The 20474-nt window shown below is 38.7% G+C and overlaps 1 protein-coding gene across 2 annotated transcripts in view; it reads right to left on the minus strand.

Annotated features, from left to right (window-relative positions):
* Positions 1-20474, minus strand: part of ypel1 (yippee-like 1) — a 29974-nt gene that overhangs the window by 5858 nt on the left and 3642 nt on the right. For both annotated transcript variants that reach the window (XM_069178339.1, XM_069178340.1), the window contains exon 2: positions 15203-15487. In XM_069178339.1, the coding sequence (XP_069034440.1) occupies positions 15203-15319 (117 nt within the window). In that variant the 5' untranslated portion in view covers positions 15320-15487. The remainder of the gene's footprint in view (positions 1-15202; positions 15488-20474) is intronic.

The following is a 20474-nucleotide window of genomic DNA, read 5'->3' on the forward strand; positions in this document are numbered from 1 at the left end:
GGAGGGGAAGAGAGGTTTGCAGCAGAGTCTGAATAAAGCACCAAAAAAAAGCACATTACAGAAATAAAAAAATAAAAAAAACTTGTCTGTAACTCCCTGAAATTATATGATAGAAAATATCCTCACTTGGAAGTTGCTTACATTTTATGGTTGACATAGAAACATGCCAAAATAAATGGAAGAGGCCGAGGGAAGAAAGTATTAGAGTAATGTGGGTGCCAACGGACAAAAACAGTGAATACAAATATTTTCATGAGAAATAAAAAAAAATTGCATCCTTTTAAATGAAGTTTGAATTTAAAATGAAAAAGATTTGCACAATTCACAAAATGTTTACTACTCAAAACAGGAAAAGAAGCTGGAGGATCAGTGATCTCAATATACCTTCTGAGACTTATGAGGCCATCTGTGCTTTTTGAAACTTATATATCACATTGTGGCCTTAACCTGTTTGTTCTTTTCTGCCTGAGGAGTTACCGTAGTCGAGTCAATACAAACCTCATTCATATTAAAGCTACAATGAAATGGTCATAATTACAATAGGCAGATCAATAAAGCCTGGCTTTGTAAACATCCTGTCTGCCTGCCTTTGAGTCTACACATGACGCTGTATAAGTTAATAATGTAAATGGTGAGCGGTACAGTGATCACAGAGGGTGACGACGGAGCCTGCCGGCCGAGGATGATGTGGCCGGAAGACAGGCCTCAATCAGCTTTGTGTTTTCCATTGCAACTGAGCGCGGCAGATACATTTGTTGCTGAGGTCGAGGGTGCTGGGCTAATGCCACCTAATAGGAGCACCAGCTGCCTCCTCCGCTGACCACAGCTACCACCACCACTGAGGCTCAGGGGACCGTTTTTAACCGCCGCGCATTTGTCAAAATTGGGGAAATATCCTTTTCAGATGATGGGAGCATGGCTTGGAAAAACAACAGCGACAAATTGAAACAGAAAGTTGTTGCCGTTGATGTCTTACTGTTACATCCTCAAGTTCTGTGTTTGTATATTAAGCAAAATCTACACACACATTCAGAGCAGAGCCACAAGACATGTGACCTTTAGCTGAGGGAAATAGGTCGCTCCCTGCGGAGTCGACAACAAGTCCTTTCGACAGTGTTTAGGCGAGGGAGGGTGGGGGTGACCCTGTGTGACCAGAGCAGGGTGTCATATCTGTGCTTTACTGTGGCTCCACCATCAACTAAACCACTGGCATAAAGGGAGGGCTCCGTCTCTTGCCTCCCTTATCTGTTTCCCACAGTCTATTTTTACTTTGGCAGCATTTTCTTTTCTCCACAATGCAATGATCCACAGTAACTGTGGATCATTTGGCTAAAATTTTAGCAGCTGAAAAACCTAAAATATTGGTGGGGGAAGAAAAGGGGGTCGTATTTTTTAAAAGCAGACAGCTCAACAGCTTTTGGGACCGCACAGCAACCCTGCAGACTCCCAACAATCCTATTAGACGGGATCCTGTCGGGATTTTTTTCCAAAATGTAAGAGTGCAGCGAGATTCAGACACAGACTGAAAGTACTCCCACAGCTTTTTTTTTTTTCACTGCTAAATAAAACATGAGCAAATGGGAGTGTAGTTACCAAGCTCATTTCCTTAAGCTGCTGCAATCGCACTTGTTTTAAAATGCTTGTTCCCAAGAAATGAATTCTATAACGCAAATCTCAAAATCCCTGAATCCTCTCCACCACATGGGACTGAAGGGAACAATACCTCTCACAGAGAAATCTGCTTCTTTAGCCAAACACACAAAATACAAATCCACCATAAGAGCCAAATGCTTCAACTGTAGAGAGCAGAGTACAGTGATGGTGTCACCGGCAGAAAAACGGCATCTGATTTCACCAATATCTAACCTTAAAATGTATTACACAATAAATCAAACCAAGTTGTGAAAAAAAAGATGAACTCAAAGCTATTAATAAACCTGCTGAGATCGACTTTTACCATCTGTCACAGCAGATGCCGAGTGTTGTAGGTGAGGGTTCAGCTCCAACTTAAACCTATCGTATTAAACCCTAAAGCTGAATGTAAATAAAATTTGAAGACAACATTTCTGATATTTGCATACTTAAAATGTCCTCATTATATTAAAACTGTTCACCTGTTGGCTCACATTAATGCAACTTAGCGGCCAAAACCTCCTTTGACCTGATACATTGGGATTCCTTCACTGTGTCAGAATGTATAGACACAGGATTACATATTTCTTCTATAACTTTGGTGGTGAAGGTTTTGTTCTTGAACAGAAGCAAAACAGAGAAAACAGAAAGAAAAGAAAAATAAGCTCATTAAAGCTAATGAACTGTGACTGACTACCACTAGCATGGTCATGGTTTGCTATAGTAAGTACAAGTATTGAATAATAAAGTCAAATAAACTCAGCACTTATGTTTAATTATGCTTTAAAAAGAACAAGACAAAGACAGCCATGCAAGCAGCTGTGTTCGGCTGTGCTCACAGAAACCATTCAATATTCATTGAGATTTTTACTGCTGATTTGACTGTCTTACCTAAAACACCACTGCTGATGAGGCGTCAAAACAGTTTCATAAAGACAAATCGGTTAAATTATTATATAACAATAATAATAATAAAAAAGAGAGCCATAACAGCAAACATTAAATTTACTTTTCTGTCCCGGTCACCCCCAGTCACATGTAAACCATCTGTGTCTTGGCAAACTTCCAGCTAAAGCGCAAATTGAGCTGCTTCTGTTAATGGTGAGAAATGAAAAGTGTGATCAATCCATTAGCGGGGCTTCCATCAGCCTGATGGGTGGGACGAAGCCACCGTGCTGAATTGGACACTCAGCCTCTTCCTCAGTATTCAGGTTGCATCCTCCCACTCCAGGGCCACGTTCACACTGCAGGCCTTCACACTCGGCTCTGCACCGCTGCGCTGTTTTAGGATGGTGTTTGTATCTGTTTGTATGGTGTGACCCATAGCTAATAAAAAATATGAGCTGACAAGCATGTTGAAGAGATGCAGTGTGCCCAGGATGATAATAATGCACCAGATGTGATTTTTTTTTTTTGTATCTACACTTCTTGTTTTCAGCATGTTTTGACAGATATAAAATCAAATATGTTCTGTCTTGTTGGCCCTCCGTGCTAACATAGCTAACCAGTTGCCTGTAAAACCCCCAAACAGACTAGCATGGCACTGGTCCCTTACAAAAACATTTTCACGTATTTAGTCTTTCCAAACTCAGAAATGGGGGGAAAAAAACAACTTTAAAGAACACATTAAACAGTATGTTTTGACCCTGATCACACCTGGAAAAAAAAATGTTGGGAATCGAATCACAAGTGGTCAGGTCAAAGTAGAGGTGTGAACACACCTGGGGTGCATTGTGAGTCGACCTGCTCAGTCCACATTCGGAGGTGGATGCATGTGGCCACATTCCTTTAGCAGTGTTGGAAAAACACCTACTCAACTGACGTGCTCCGAATAAGCAATATAAGAATATCTGACCCAGTGCTTCCATGTGTTACCATCACATGATGGCAGGTTCCTCAGTTTTAGATGTTTATTTTTCTTCACTCAAACAGTTCATACCTGAATATCTCTGCCTGCTCTTGTTTTTATTTTTGATACTAGAAAACATTTTCTGTGTGAATTTTCCAAGTGCAGCTGAACACTACAGAAAGAAGGGGAGATTTACCTGCAGGCTCGCAAACAATAAAGCAGCTGTTTAGGGAAACAGGGTGTACGTGACACTTGCTTTTGTTTCTTTTCAGTTATCTCCAGTAATTTCCGACACACATGAGACTCAGAGCCGTCTTCCCCTCACGCAGTTTATTTATCCACAGCAGCAGAGCTGAAACGATTACATAATGTGAACCAAACTGATCGGGTCCTGACGGTTCAAGAATTCAATTACAAACTCACTGAACGGTGTTCCGACATTTACAAACGTGAAATACGTCATGTGTTTCTAAAGAAGGGGCATTAAATTGAGGCTTCAGTGAGCTAGGATGTCTTACTTTATTAAATACATCTCTCCTCCTGTTTCTGTTTGCGCCCTGCACTTGTTTCGGCAACTCATATGTTTTGGTGATGTGACCTTATGTGTTATTTGCATAGCGAGTGGGACAGTGAGATCCGATCACAAGACGCATTCGGGTCGCATGATACTGCCAGGTGGGAACTGCCGCACTTTGAGCTGACCACTTGGGATCAGATCACACCAGGATGGATCTCATTGGATGTTAAGGCCAGGTGTGCACAGGGTGTTCTTCTGCTCTGATATGAACTAAAAACATGAGCATGCCTAAGGCTGGCTTACAGTAGTAACTTAGCCTTTTTTTTTTTTTTCCAGAGCCAAGAATAATATCATTAGTAAAATTAAATATTTATTTTTCGTGGATAATAGGTACTATTAGAAAAATACATTAAGCGAGCCACGGTGCTAGTATGTAAAAGTTAGCGGCTACTTCCTGAAGTTTACTCCCCAAAGGTGAGATATTATATTTGCCAAACAAACTGATCAGTCGGCATTCTAAAATCTTTTACAGTCAATCAACGAGCTAATGCTAGCTCGCTACAGCTGGTAAAATTGGCTAGTTAGTTGCAGATTGTGCTGCTTTTGTTTATCACACTGAAACTAATGTGCGAAACCAAGGAGCTGTTACCTCTAAAATTACCATCGATTTTTGAGACAATCTTCTAATTAAAATTATGAATCACACGAGAGAGAAAAATAGCTGTAGTGAGACCTGAGTAAGTCCAGATCAAGTGTGTGTAAAGCTTTAACAATTCATCAATTTCTTGGTGGCTATTCTGGTTATCGAGGCAAAAAATGTGGAAACAATTGGTTATTTCAACTGCATTTCACTATGAAATATCTTTGTCAAGTGAATAATAGCATTTTGGACTTAAACAAAGAAAACAGTCTGCTTATTAATCGATAGTAAAAGATGCAGCGCAGTATGTGCATGGGTCTGAAGACTGCAACAGCATCGATGCTGTCAAGAAGTGTGACCATGAAAACTTCACCATCTCCATTCAGGTCTGTGGCAATAAACTTTCTGAAAACGTTTCCAGACGCTTACTGTATGCAGTTTATTTGCTGAGGGGAGGAGTGTGCCTGCCATATTTCCTTCTGGCCTGTGTGCTTAGGTTAATCCTCTCTTTCGGCCTGCTCCATCTGCATCTTTGCTCGCCGGCTGGCAATGCCTCGAAGACTCCGTGTATAAGCTCGAATGGGGAAAACAGTTTTTCATACCTGGCTCTGGAGATTTCCAGCACTCAAACTGCAACTGTGGGGGGAGTAATCTGGTCAAATCTGCAAAGCTCTTCGAACACTTCCATTTATTGTTAGCATGGCTCAGTTAGGAGCTTCTAGTTTACCTAGTCTGTGCACCAGTGAAGTAATAAGAAACTGGGTACTGAAGCATGGCACTTTCATATGGGATGAAAATCAAACATGGACAAGGCAAGCGGCTCTTGGCAGCATGTAGTGGAAAACACCAGACAACGGTGTCATCTTCTCCTAAATAACGTAATCGGCTTAGAAGGGTTGGTGCTGAGGACCGGTGATCCTGCCCTGGACTACTGAGCACACACATGCCAGGTGTGGCAGGGAATAAACATCTTATTCATAGTTCTGTAAGCAGTTATGGTAAAATTCAATAACAAAATATTAAAAAAATAATAATTTTCAGACTTTGACCTGTATCATGATAGCGAAAAATGTGTAAAATCAGTTAAAAAACCCTGGAACAAATAGCTGATCAACAGAAAACATTTCAATTAATTTAGAATTCAAGTCATTTCAGAAGCATGTGTGTCAAATATTCTCCAGTTACAGCCTTTTCAATTTGAGAATTTGCTGCTTTTCTGTTTCAAATTATAATTTGTAGGTTCTGTACTGTGTGAATAATCTAATCATTCTGATGATCTGGGAACTTGAGCTAAAACTTCAAAAATCAAAGTTGCTACAAATTCTAAAACATGGATGCTTCACAAGCATCTTCAACCCAACAACCCAGAAAATCTGTTACCATGTACACTATGGTTTCACTCTCCCTGTCTGTTCCTGAGTTATGGCATTCAAAAAAAGAAAACAAAATTCTCGTGAGGTGACAGTAACGTTGACCTTTGACCACCAAACTACAATCAGTTCATTCTGAAGACCGGGGTAACATGAATGCCAATGAAGAATTCCTGCGATATTGCAATTGAAATGCGACGGACAGATAAATAGCGAACACTGGAGTAATTGAATTAGAATTTATTTTCAATCAGTTTGCACAAGAGAATTTTGTAGTAATACAGCAATGCTAAAAACTCATTCATGCGCTTGTTTTACTTCTAGCAGTTTTTAAAATCCAATCTGATTTTGCACATTTTCCTTACGTTTCAACAAGAAATGTGACTGGTAACGTTATGCAACATACAGAGTTGTCCATGTATTTGAAGTGTATTGAAGGCTGTAAGCCCTGCTCTACTTGACTTTTTTTCCTGTATGTTTGTGGAACGCTTTCCTCTGTGTAGTTTGATGTGTCCGACTGACTTCTGCATTATTTACTCTTCACTTTTTGTGATATGTCATATTTAGACTATGAGAACTACAGTTGGGAAATGTGTTTCCAGTGCGGTTGCTGGAAAAATCAGATGCATGGGAGCCTTGAGAATCTCCTTTTGTCGATCACTCGGGCTGATGAGAGTCGGGTAATTGAAACTTACGATTAAAGTTTTAAGGTGTGTAGGATTCTGCCACCTTGCCGCTAGATATTCATTTAATCCTACACACTGCTCCTTTAAATATTTACACAAAAATTATGTTTACACAGCCTTCCTTTTGTAATATCTGATCATTTTTGTCTCTTCATGAGCATTTGGACTTTTTCCAATTAAAAGATAACAATAACATGTGACTTAAATACACAACATAAGCTGTCCCTTCAGATCTGACTCACAATAAGTTCATATATGAATATAGCATTACTGTTACAAAAGCAGGAAAAACAACATACATCTCTGCCACATGTTAAGCGTGTGAAACCCACTGGAGAAAGACAGACTGTCCGAGGAAGAGCTCTTAATAAAATCCTATTATTTTTAAAGTGGATTGTTTGTTCTAATGAGGTCATTTGTCTATAGTCAGTGCAGCCCAGCAAGCAAGGTAACGCAACCCAATCAACAAACCAGTTTTTTCCTGCGTAACTGGATACAGATTCTTTTCAGGATTTTCTCCTTTAAATAGAAGTCAATGATGAAAACGTCAGTTAAAAGCAGAGCCTGAAAGTGACATGAAGTGTGACTTAAAGCCATGCTGCCCCGCAGATAAGTGCTCTCTAAAGAAATCCAATTAGAGGCATGTTTAACTATTTGCAAATAAATGTTCAGTCAAGGACTAAAGTTAACGATTATTTTCAATCAGTTAGTTAAATATAACTAAAAAGTCAAAAAATACGAAAATGTGAACCTTTTCTTTTAGTGATTTGGCTTCTTTTGTCCAAACAAAGTCAATATATATTCCCTTTTTTTTGTTTTAAAAGGCAAACATTCATGTTTGAGAAGCTTGAAGCAGTTACATTATAAAATCAGTTAATCACTTGCAAAATTTGTTGCCTTGTTAATAGAAAATTAATATGTTCTGTCCATTGACAAATTAATTAACTTAAATAATTTCAGCTCTCCTTTTACTATGTATTCTAATAGGGGGATAAAGTTTGACAGTAAAATACATTTTGGAAAGATGTTTAATAAGAAAGCACTATTTATACATCCAAAGAAAAATATGATGTTTGACTTTTCACCCACTCACACACATGCTGACACTTCTGAAATACTGAACATTTAATGTGAACAATCTGTTACCAAATATTCTTGTTAATAATACTGATTCCTGACAAACTGACTCTTTCTGCAGGAAGTGTCCGTTATGGTTTTGTCCTATATTTTCTAATCCTAGTTTGCAGTCTTAGTTTTCATGATAATAGTAAACTCAGGATTTGGGAGATGACTGAGCTGTTGAATTGTTTCTGAGCATTGTTTGAATTCAAACACTAGATTCTCCACCTTATCTTAATCAAAATTAACATAAACATCAAAGATCTAGCCCAATGTTATTAGATATAGATTAAAAAGCTTGGTTCTAATCAGCCTGCAGTCTTTTGATTTCATACTGCATCACAATTCAAGATAAGTGCAATGTCAAGTTCTTATTTCAATATCAAATAATGACCAAACAATGGCTGCTTTGGTTATCTAAATAACTTCAGTGCTTGGTGTACTCCCTCAGACATGGCTACCGTGCAGTAATGACTCCTGGTTTGAAGCTTTCTGGGGCTGCTGGTTCTCCAGCATTCCTGCTCCAGCGTCAGCTCGGAGGAACCTCTGCAAACAATGTGGTTTGAGTCTAATAAAACAAACACAAAAGCATAACACCCTTTAACATTTTCAGCCTCTGCCACACTGACCTCAGGGGCAATGGCCCTTGAGCTCATAAATGTGTTGCTTTTATCAGATTTTTATGTCACTCAGACAACAGCTCATAAATAAGTCAAAGTCACACTGAGGACCTCAAGAAGAATTACTGCTGATAAATAAAGTAAAGTAGAAATGGAAGGTTGGGTTTGGCACCCATCCACATGTTGGGAAGGTCCTGATTTTATACACGTGAGGTAATACTCAAGTTTTCTTTTATACATTTTTTTTTTTACCATTTTCCACAAAGTCCTGCAATCTCTGCTTAAGTCACTAAAAGAGCAGTTAAACAGCTTGGAAAACAGACTTGCAGCCTCTTTTGGATGACAGCACACAGGTCTGTAACGAGACAATACAGCAGCCCTCAATATTTTTTTTCTCAAATCAATCCTTAAGTACGCAGCTGCCCTCAAAACCAACATTTTACCAGCTGACCTCTAGTTATGGAACAGGCTTAACCTAGACGGTCAGTGGGACTTAACTCAGCAACGTCAAAGCCAACAGTTTGTAAAAAGCATTTGCTCTGTTCGCCGCTACATGCTCTTTTACCCGCTTCCGGCCACGTGGAATCACAATAAAGGGAAATTAATGAGTTTGCATTCAAACTATGCCGACGTGCCCGTGACAGAACAAACGGCAATCACCAACCCACTGTTCAATCTCAAGCTGCCTTCATCACGTTGTATCTTATGCTCACACGCTAATGCGCCACAAAAGTAAAGTAACAAATATGGACGACAATTTTTTTTTTATATTAATACATAAATAAAACATTTTTGTAGTGAAAAATTTCAATTACATATATGAATAAAGTTATTTTTACATTCTTACATTACATACGTCAACAGTTTTTTAGGCTATTTCTGTATTTCTACATTTCATCATTTATTTATTTCTGTATTGTTGGACATACCAGACAGAAGTAAAAACGTCCTATCAAATCTTCACAAGTTCGCCATACTAACTTTCTATCCACAATAAGGGTTCGAGTGAGGTTAGGACATTAATAAAGAAATGTAGAGACACAGAAATAGCCTCATTAATAGTTGATGTATGGAAATAAGTTCAAGAAATTCATTTAATTTCGTTTTTCTATTTCTACGTCTATTTATTAATACCTACATCATTTTTTGATCCTCCATACAGGAAGACAAGGACGTAATCAAGGTTTCAAGGATACATTGAAACTTTGTTTCCAGAAAAATCCACCGAATCTGTCAGGTATTTCTTCACATACTCGACAAAACTGTGGGATAATATTGTCATGGAGGCGATGCTTTCCGAAACAAGAACTAAAACTCGAACTCGTATTTTAAATGGCAATGTTTTTTCTTTTGCTGCACTCCTACTGTAGACCATTTACAGTTGTGCAATTCAGCGATTTCTTTCATGCAAAAATGGCCAGATTTTCCTGATTACCCTCCTCAAATGTGATTTTTGATAAAAATGTTATCACACTTAAGGTGTAGGGTTATGATTAATTCAAGTATAAATTGAAAAAAAAAATTAGAAGGAAGAAAAAAGATCATATTTCATCAAATGTCATATTTACTGATGCTACATTTTTGGATTTACTATATATGATGTGATTTGCCAATAAAAAATATTCCCTCATAAAAAGCAGCTGTGCAACAATAAATCCACATTTTTTTGAATGTGATATGGCTCTATAGACGGGTTCGGTAAAGTGCACATAAATGAAGAGCGACCCTCTTTTAGGCCAAAGGCTCATCACATTCATAATTTGCGCTGGTCTTCAAATATTAAAACCCACAGTGGTGTGCAGATTTCACGACTCCAAACTTCCCATTTTGGGGCCTTTGATCCTGCTGAACGGAACAACACTGTCTTGACGGTAGAGCTGTTTACTCAGCCTGTCTTTCTGCTTGCACTAACAATCTGTACGTTTCCAAGTATCTGAGCTGCAGGAGGCAAATGGATTCTGACACGAAGATGGTGTGTGTGCGCAGACTGATCATCTTTGCCATTTGAATAATCAGCTTAGTGCGTGGTTAGAGTGCCATCCACGAGGGAGCACACTGTCATTCTCTTATAATAATACATGAAGGTCATTGCCTCAGTGGATGCAGTTCCGGTTCATCTGACAGTTTAAAAAAAACTTTACCCACTCTTTTCACTACGATTGGCATTAAATCAGCTTTTGCAGCTTTCGCATATTTGTGGCGCCAAATGTTAGTGAGGGCTAATTGTTACGACTTGTGGACTTTTAATAAGCAGGCGGACTGTAATAAACTGAAACGTGGATGCTTCAAAAGCAGTTAAAAGGTGCAATAGTGCAGCTCACTCAGCTGTTTGTATTTCATTCAGGTTCAGATTTGTCATTCTCCGTGGGCTGATAAATGACCAGACCTGCCAGGACAATTTAATTTTAGGAAATGGGCTGTATCCTCCGCGTCCTGCTGTATGAGCTGACTATAAAATGATTTTTTTTTTTGTTTGTTTGTTTGTTTGTTGGACAGGATACAAGAGGTTTTATGTGCAGGCAGTCACAAACCTATCAGCAGTTGTTTATGATGACTCAAAGTTTTACTAAGGATCATGTCGACAGCAGCTTCACACTGGAGGGTTGTGTGATGACAGAGGTTTCTTGACACATTTTGTGTGACTATAAAGGGTTGCAGAGATATGAATAAAACCATACAACCCCGTTTCAAAAAAAATGGGACACTGTAGAAAATGCAATGATTTGCAATAATATAAATAGAGCGAAGACAACATATCAAATGCTGAAACTCCAAAATATTATTGTTTTATGAAAAATATATGTTCAATTTGGAATTTGATGGCAGCAACACATTTAAAAAAAAAGCTGAGATAGCAGCAGGTGTTGCATCATCTCTTTTAGCAACAATGAAAATGTTTGGCATCTCAGTTGCCAGTTGCTTGAGTTTTGAAAGTGAAATGTTGTCCCAGTCTTGCTTGATATAGTATTTCGGCTGCTCAACCGTTCAGGGTCTCCTTTGTTCTATTTTTCGTTTCATGACGCACCAAATGTTCTCAATGGGTGACAGGTCTGAACTGCAGACGGGCGGAGCTATGCTGTTGTAATACACGCAAAATGTGGTTTGGCATTGTCTTGGTGAAATAAGCAAGGCCTTCCCAGAAAAAGAGGTTGTCTGGGTGGCAACTCCAAAACCTGTATATATCATTCGAAATGAATGGTGCCCCTCCCAGATGTGCGAGCTACCCATGCCATGTCCACCCTCATACCATCACAGATGCTGGCTTTTGAACTGTGCGATGAAAACAAGCTCAATGGTCCCTCTCCTCTTTAGCCCGTGGGACTCAATGATTTCCAAAAATAATTTTGAATTTTGATTTGAAAGAGCCGTCAGACCACAAGAAGAGTTTTACACTTCGCCTCTTGAATGAGCTCGGACCCCGAAGAGGCAGAGGCATTTCTGGTTCATGGTTATATGTGGTTTGTTCTTTGCATGGTGGAGTTTTAACCTGCATTTCTGGATGCAGCGATGAACTGTGTTCACAAACAATGGTTTTCAGAAATGTTTCTGAGCCCATGCAGTGATTTCCATTGCAGAACTGTGTGTGTTTGACCTGAAGGCCCAAAGATCACGGCCATCCAATATTAGTTTCAGCCAATATTTAAGGTTCATCTCTTGTGTAGAGATTTCTCCGGATTCTCTGAATCTTGTACCATAGATGAACTCTCCCAAACTTCACTGCTGAGAGGCTCTGCCTCTCTGGGATGCTCTTTTTATACTTAATCATGTTACTGACCTGTTGCCAGTTAACCTAATTAGTTGAGATGTTCCTCCAGGTGGTTTTTTTTTAGCATTACACAACTTTTCCAGTCTTTTGTTGCCTGTCACAACTTTTTTGAATTGTATTGCTGGCATCAAATTCAAAATAAGCACATATTTTTAATTAAACAATAAAACATCTCAGTTTCAACATTTGATGTGGTCTTTTTTTAATCAAATATTGGTTTACATGATTTGCAAATCATGGCATTCTGTTTTTATTTACATTTTACACAGTGTTTTTTTTTAGAAATGGGGTTGTAAAAGAGGAGATCAAATCTGACCTGTGGACCTTTGGAAGTCTAATTTGCACAGAAAGAAAACACAAGCTACAAGTACTTCAAAGACACATTCTTAATGTGCATAATATAGCATAAGGAACCAGTTTTTAAGAACATGTAAATAAACATGAAAAACGTCAAATAATTCAAATTTCAAATAAGTAGACTTCCCCTTAACAGCTTTTCAACTAATAAAAGATTAAATATGACGGAGTTCATACACACTGTTTATATACAGCGTAAATATTTTAAGAGTTCAAAGTTGCACTCAATGCTAAAGCTTCAAGCAGATTTAGTATAGGTTTGAATTGAACACATCTAGTGGAGTCGATAATAATTTTGCTTAAGGAATATTATTGTGAATACAGTCCTCACTGATCTCAAAAAACATATAACTAGAGTTATATTTCCATTGCATTTTTTCACAATATGACAGCACAGCTACAAAATACTGTCAAATGAGTCTTTTCACAAACACATTGGAGTGGTGGTGTCTAAACAGGCTTTTTAACTCGGAGCTCAATGTCAGAGTTAGTGTTTTTACCTTTGCTATTTGAATATTTTTTTCTGGTGCATCTTTCAGACACTTTCTTTTAATATTAGTTTGAGAACTCTTTATGACACTTATAATAATGTTTTGAACGAATATCAATCTGACGTCTGGGATCTTGCAATGGGCACATTTTCAGACAGATGAATTGATTATTCAATCATTAGTTTCAGCCCTGATGACCTCTATGACTACTAAAATCAGGAGTCTCTAGATGACAGAGGACCCAATCTGACCAAAAGAAAACAAAAACATGTCTCTGAGCTCATAGAAAATGTGGGCAATGAAGCAGATACGAAGCTTGATTTTCTATTACATGTTATACATACTGTAAGTCTGACGTTACCAAAGATGCTCCGTGAGCCAAGGCAGTGCTTTCAGTTTTGACATTTTTATAAGAATCAAAAACAGACACAAAAACAAAAATAGCCACAGCTGCAACACTTTTAAAAGACTTGCAGGTTATTTTATGCGCTGCAGAAACAACGTCAGTAATAATAGCAGCCGTGGCTGTCATCTGAGAATTTACAGACAGAAATGAAATACAGACGCAAGAGCAGTATAGTACACAAGCTTTGGAGATACAATAAGGCAGGTAAGCATCAAATAAAATGACACTGGTGTCAAACCCCAAGTGCCATTTACTAACTAATATCCGATGACACTCAATCACTGCAAAATGAAAATTCATGATAATCACAATATTACAAGGACACTGTCAAATCATGGCTCATAGTGTTATCCCAAAAATAACAAGAGAACAAAACAGTCATTTTGATCTCCAGATGAGTCAGCAAATTAATAACTGTTTTCTTTGACTAATAAAAAACTGCATAAAATGGCAAAATACAATTTTTCAAAGGACAGCTAAAAAAAAAAAAAAAGTGCTACATATTGACTGTTTCTCAGCCTGCTACTTACAGCGAGTACCATATATTTTAAAGCTGCATTGATTACTAATTTTTCTGCAAAGATTGAATCAAACATCTCTTTTAGTTCATTTTTGTTTTAAAGCACACGCACTTAGGCAGCCATTTTCAGGTAACACTCAATGTATTCAATTCAATTCAACAAGCCACATTTTTCGTTTTAAGAATTTGTAGCGACCAAACCAGAGCTAAAACAATACTCCAAAAAGAATGACAATGTTTCTCCATGTCTGCTACGTGTAAATAGACTACAATTACCGAACACCTTTCAAAACCACACCAGAAAAAAACATGTGAAGTCCATCTTTGAAGAACTGGGGGATCAGAGAGGACTCCAAATATTCCCCTTACATTTACCCCTAAAAATAGATACATGTGAACCAGAAAAATAACTTATGAGCACGAAGTGCAAGTAGCAAATCACACCCTACTGTAATTGTTTGTTAATGCAAGGCGTCGACCGGATACGAGAAACTGAGAGTGGAATGCGAAACGCTGCCTTCAGCCTGCAGCCACTTACTGCTGGTTGCAGAAACACCGACCAGCGGTCCGCTAGCAAAATATTCAAAAATATCTGGTTGTTTAAAATTCTGGGTTCTGTTTCATCAATTCATTACAACATGGTTAGTTGTGTGCAGTGTATCGTTCAAGTGGTTCAATTGTAAAAAACACCGTTCAACGACAACATGGACGCCATCTAGAAGCCACATAGATTGACAATGCAAAGGCACAGAGAAAGGATGAGGCCGTTGGGAAGATCAACTTTCTCCTCAGACGTAGGTTGTTCTCTTAAGCTACGAAGACAAAACTCTCCTTGACCAAAATTACAATATACAATATAATTTTCATGGCCACTGCCATTTCTGTAAATGTCACCAAACACTTCGCAACTCGTGAACATCGTGGGCTTACAGAAAAAGTTCTGACATCGTGGGAGCCGTTCATATGGACTCTTGTCACGTAGCCTACACGGTAAATACGACCACATTTGAAAGCATAGATAGTCTCAGGACAGATTGAAAAAATAGATAAATATCTAATGCAGAAATGGGCCACCAAATATACATGGACAGCCATCAATGTACCCGAGCGGGCTGCCCAACTAAAGTCTATCTGTGGGGAAACACTGATATGAATAAAACTGGAACTGCTTTGTACGAAGGGCAGGGAGGACTGTATGAGGACTGAACTGAAGCGGAGCTGTTGTGTACCTTTGAGATGAGCTCGTCGTGGTTGGCCAGATGTGCCCGGCAGTGGATGCAGCTGTATGTGCGGTGGCAGGTTGGCAGGTAAGCCTGGAAGGTTTTGGACTTGGTCATCTTCACCATGTCAGTGGGGCAGGGCTCCTCAGTGGTGTCAGGGCTGGCACTGGAAGAGTTGCAGCTCTGCTGAACTTGCTGACAGAAGAAACACTGGAAGATGCAAGCAAAAGCCGTCGTTGTTGTGGAGTGGGTGTGTGGCACGCTCCACACATACACCACGGGAGAAAATCAAACCTGCAGGGGAAAAAAAAAAAAGAGGCATTGTGGTGAGAGTCACGTTCCATACTGCCTATTTTTAACACTCATGATCTTGATTGCATTAAAAACGCATCTCATTCGCTGGAGCAATCATTTGATTACAATCAACTCTTATGGGATTACAATCACATGTTGTCCAGTACCAGTGTGGCTGCTTGGTGATGTAATTTATTTATAATGACAAATCAGAAGCCACGTAACATGTGGTCGCAAAGTATTGTCTTAGTCTTCCTTTATGACAGGTCAGTTAATTTCTGTTGTATCCCAGTTGACCGATAGATTCAGCATGGAATTCGTAACTTCTGAGATAAAGATTAAATGATTTTGTTTAACTACAGGTTTGGAAAAATTGTTCATAAAAAAAAAAATACTGTCCAGTATTCCAATATAATTTAATCGAACATGTAATTTCTGTGGTTCTATAACAATGTTCATTCACAATTATTGAAATACGTGGAACAGAAACCAAAACCTACTCAAACTGCAGATAATTTATTTACACCAATCAAAGTAAAAAGCAATTACTACTTCGAGATCAATTTTTCAAGTAGTTCAATATGTTTATAACTTGATTGGTTAGAGTAAGTTATTAATTGACAGTAAAAAAAAAATAATTTAAAAAAAAAACTAATTATCTGAGTGCATTTAAAATGTTGGTAACAATCCCTCATATCTTAGGAAAGTTGTGTGCGCTCAACTCCAGCAACTACACAAGGTCAGTCTATAAACTGTGATACATGTTTTTCTCCTTAATTAAAGTTTTGTTTGCAATCTGTTCACTTCTGTAAAACTGTGTTTTCATACCTGAACATTTAACTCATTGAGAATAATGAGATTAATCAACAGAACCCATGGTCAAAAATCTTTAGAAAAAGAGATTAAAGTTGTGATAAAGCAGAATAATTCTTTAAAGGTAAGAAGCCAAAGGCCAGGCAAAAAGGGTTGACCAAAATAAAATGCTTGAAGCGTTTACAGAGCAAAAAACAAAACAAAACAAAAAAACCTCTAAAATCAAAGCTTTATCATGTTTTCAGTGCTGACATCAAACCAGCGGGCCTGAAGCTCGACAGAAACAAACGCACATCAGCTCAGTTCATATGCCGGACATACGAGAATAGTTGACGAGACAATGAAGCCAAGACCCAGAGAATGTGTGACCTTTTGCATGGGTTGACAAAAAAACATCTCTCCACGTCCACAATGATGCAAAATATTCACTCAGATGAAGACCTGCTCCACCTCTAACTATGTAACCATCTGGACTTTGAAAGAACTTGAATCCCAGTTGACCGAAGATGACTAACGCTCACGAGAATTATGCAAATTGATGTCCTTTTTAACCTGGAGACTCAGAACAGAACTCAAAAGAGCTCCAATGACAACAACTCTACATACCATGCCATCATCAAATACTCCTTTTTTTACACTGCTGTCTGCTATGACTCCTTTTTTTTTGTTATCTTTGTTTCTTAATCATTATTATTGATGGAAAGAAAATAAGATTGTCTCATCTTATTTGCATGTGGCTCCGGAAAGTTTCTTTTGTTTTACTTTCCGCATCTAATTGACAACTCCCCTGTGTCCTTATCTTGTGACCTACAACCAACTCAGTATTACCATACGAAAGCAGATACAAAGGGAATGGGGGTGACTGTCAATTGTTTGTCACACTGTATAAAAGCTGCCCTATGGAGGAGTGACGTTGAGCAATGCTGGGCATCCTTCTTTGAGGGTACATGTATTTGCTCCTTCTTGCAAGAATAAATGTCCGATACATTTGATTTTGAATTTAGCCTCTGAGTAATTTTTCGAACAATTATTAATGGTTTTGTTTGGTGGTTTAATTACTAGTAAAAATGACTAGTTGTTCCTCTGACATCACTGTCTGTGTGCAGAGATGGTGGCTGTTGGGTGTCTTTAAGTGCGACACTGAGGTTTGAGATTACCAAACGTTTTGCATATAGTATGAATGCTGCACAAAAGGCCTTTTACTTGCATATTAAGTTGAATTCATTTGATCCGTTTTGATTGAAACACATTCCGATCCAGTCACCGTTCAGTCTGGCAGACAAAGATGAAAAGTACGTTTACGACTGCTGAGGTTTTTGTTCAGACTGCAGGCTTCTCAGATCAGATCTTTACGTCACACTGTCCGCACTATTATTTGCAACCAATCAGAACGATTTGGTGTGTCCTGACATCACCAACGTATCTGTGTGGGTTGCTGTGGTAACGATGTACGCGTAACTACGCCGGTGGCGCGGCTTTCCAACACAGATGAATTGACAAATGGAGGTCCATCATTTCGCCATCCACACAATCCCACTGTCAAGTTTTTGTTCTTGTTGATCTCCATATTCACACTCTCTGATATCTGATAGTATGGGGGTATATGCTCTCAGTCGAGAGCATGCTCTTTCAATTTGAGGGCATGATTTCTTGCTGTTATTGTAATATTCTCTCTCAAAAGTCTCTCCTCGGACTAAATAGTCGCCGCTCGCTCGAGGATTTGCTCAACTCTCTTCCATAACTACACATCTACACTCAGATACACGGTTGCTGTCTGTGATTGTCAGCCCCACCAACAGTTCATGTCTTGTATCTCTATGCTGTCCTTTTCTCTCTCTGCTCTCCTCTCACCCCAACCGGTCGAGGCAGATGGCCGCCCACCTCTGATCCTGGTTCTGTCGGAGGTTTCTTCCTGTTAAAGGGAGTTTTTCCTTCCCTTTGTTGGAGGTTTTTCTCCCTTAAAGATTAGTTTTTCCCTCCTAGCTTATGTGGGAATTGTTGAGTTGTTAGGTTTCTCTGTATAATATTGTAAAGTTTTGCTGTAAGTCTTTAATGTGTTAAGTGCCATGAAATAACCTGTGTTGTGATTTGGCGCTACATAAATAAATTGAATTGTTGCTAGAATAGATTTCCTGTGCTCCATTTCTGTGTCGTAGTCTCAAATTATTTCAGTGTTTATATTTGGACTAAATGTTTGCTATAATGTTATTAGACTTGATAGATAAACATTTCTGAGTCAGTTTCCTGACCTTATGATGTTACTGGGCTGAAAATGAGCAGTGTGTAGGATTTTGTGACAACAAGAAGCAAAGGTTGCAGACTGCAACCAAAGGAATCTCCCCTCCCCTCCAAGCAGGTAAGCCAATCTATGGTGATGTGAAACTCACGAAAAAGGCGGCCTTTGGTTTGCCTGTTCAGAGCTAGGACCCCAGTCTCTGTAGATAAAAACTCATTCTAAAGTATCAAAAACACAACAACTCAGTTTCAGCTGATTTTTCACTAATGAAAACATAGTTATGAATATAAATTTCTATTTGTGTAAACATATCCCCCTGAATTCTTCACACTAAATCTAACATTATCCTATAACTGTAACTTGTGGCCACAGTGGCTGATTGTTCAAAAAAGGTTCCACAAGCGAGCTTCAATGTCAGTAAAGTAGTTTAAGAAGTTATCGTTCGCTCCTGCGTAATAAACTACAACATTATAATGCAATTTTTTTGCATTAGTAATCATAATGATATGCATTATTATGACACCGAGACCATTGTGTTATATATTGACTACTTTGTATAGATTTTGCTAATAAAACTCGCAGTTCGCTGGTCGCATTAGTTGGCTGTAAGTTCAACTTTAGCCTCGTTCTAATGCAAGTGTTTAATAAGTGGGAGTTTTACACATTAATAAAATAAACAGGCTGAACCACACAAACTAGTCCTGCAGGGACATTAAGGTGTTTCTAAATATGCACCGCCAGTAACTTCCAGGTCCAGTATGGACACTCTCTGGCCTGAAACTTTAGGATTCAATTTCCTCGGCAAAGACCAACCAAACAAAACATCTGTATGAGGGATGATTCTCAACTAAATTTACAATTTCATGGTAGCCTATATCTTGAAAAGAAAATGAATGTAAAACAAACAAAGGCTCGACACTGTCAAGTAATCCAGCTTTCATTTTCATCTTTTTGATTGATAATCTTTGTTGAAAGGGGGGGGCGGGTGTACCGTTAGTCTTTTACCACAGCTGTCTTTGTAATAAAAACATACTGTCTGTGCATAACCGGGGGCTGCATCCTGTAAAAAAAAAAAAGAAAAAAAAGAAGAAGAAGTGCAGCCCTGAGAGTGGCAAACCCCTTCAGAAGCACTTGAAGTTTCCAATTTAACTCAATGTACTGCAACAGGAAGAACAGCAACGAGACAGAAGCCAGCAGCCAGATGAGAAAACAAAGGAGCTTCCGCGACTCAACAGGAAGCAGTCACGATGTGGTGCATGGCTGATTTACAAACACACGTATATTGACACACTCAATATATATGTCATTTTTCATTTGGCCATCTATCGCTGTTGTCCCAGACAACGCATATTTACATACATACTGTATAATCTGCACAGGTGCTTGAGGCATAATCCCTGCATTAGGACAAAATCCCCTCTGTGAATTAGCCCAGTTTAACCCCAGCGGCATGTGCACGGGGAAAGGTAAACACACACACACGAGCGCGCACACACACATCCATACATACACACACGCACACATACACATACAGAAGAGTGTTGCACTTCACCATCATCCCCATTAGTGATTAAATGAGCTTTGTCCTGTGGTTGTTGTTTACATTCATGTTTTGAGACTAACAAAAATAATTTCCTGGTTACTAGATTTGGAATCTTTTCTGTCTTTAGTCTACTTCATCACGTGGTATCAGATCTATTTTTGTATTTATATAACTTTGTTTTGAAGGATAAATAGAAGCAAAACAAGATGTAAATAGGAGATGTGAGTTGAGGGGACAGGTAAATCCAGCAGGAAGAGCTGATAGTCAAAGTGAGCGAAGTGACAACAAAGAAGCAGCGCACACCATGCGTCTCTGGTAAACCCGAACAGGAAGAAGAGTGTCCAGACAAAAGACTCGCTCCTTCATCCCTGAATCTAACAAAAGAAACAACACAA

This window comes from Embiotoca jacksoni, unplaced genomic scaffold (genome assembly GCF_022577435.1).
Source record: "Embiotoca jacksoni isolate LCO1_2020_lvr unplaced genomic scaffold, fEmbJac1.0.p SCAF_8, whole genome shotgun sequence".
In the NCBI taxonomy this organism is placed as follows: Eukaryota; Metazoa; Chordata; class Actinopteri; family Embiotocidae; genus Embiotoca; species Embiotoca jacksoni.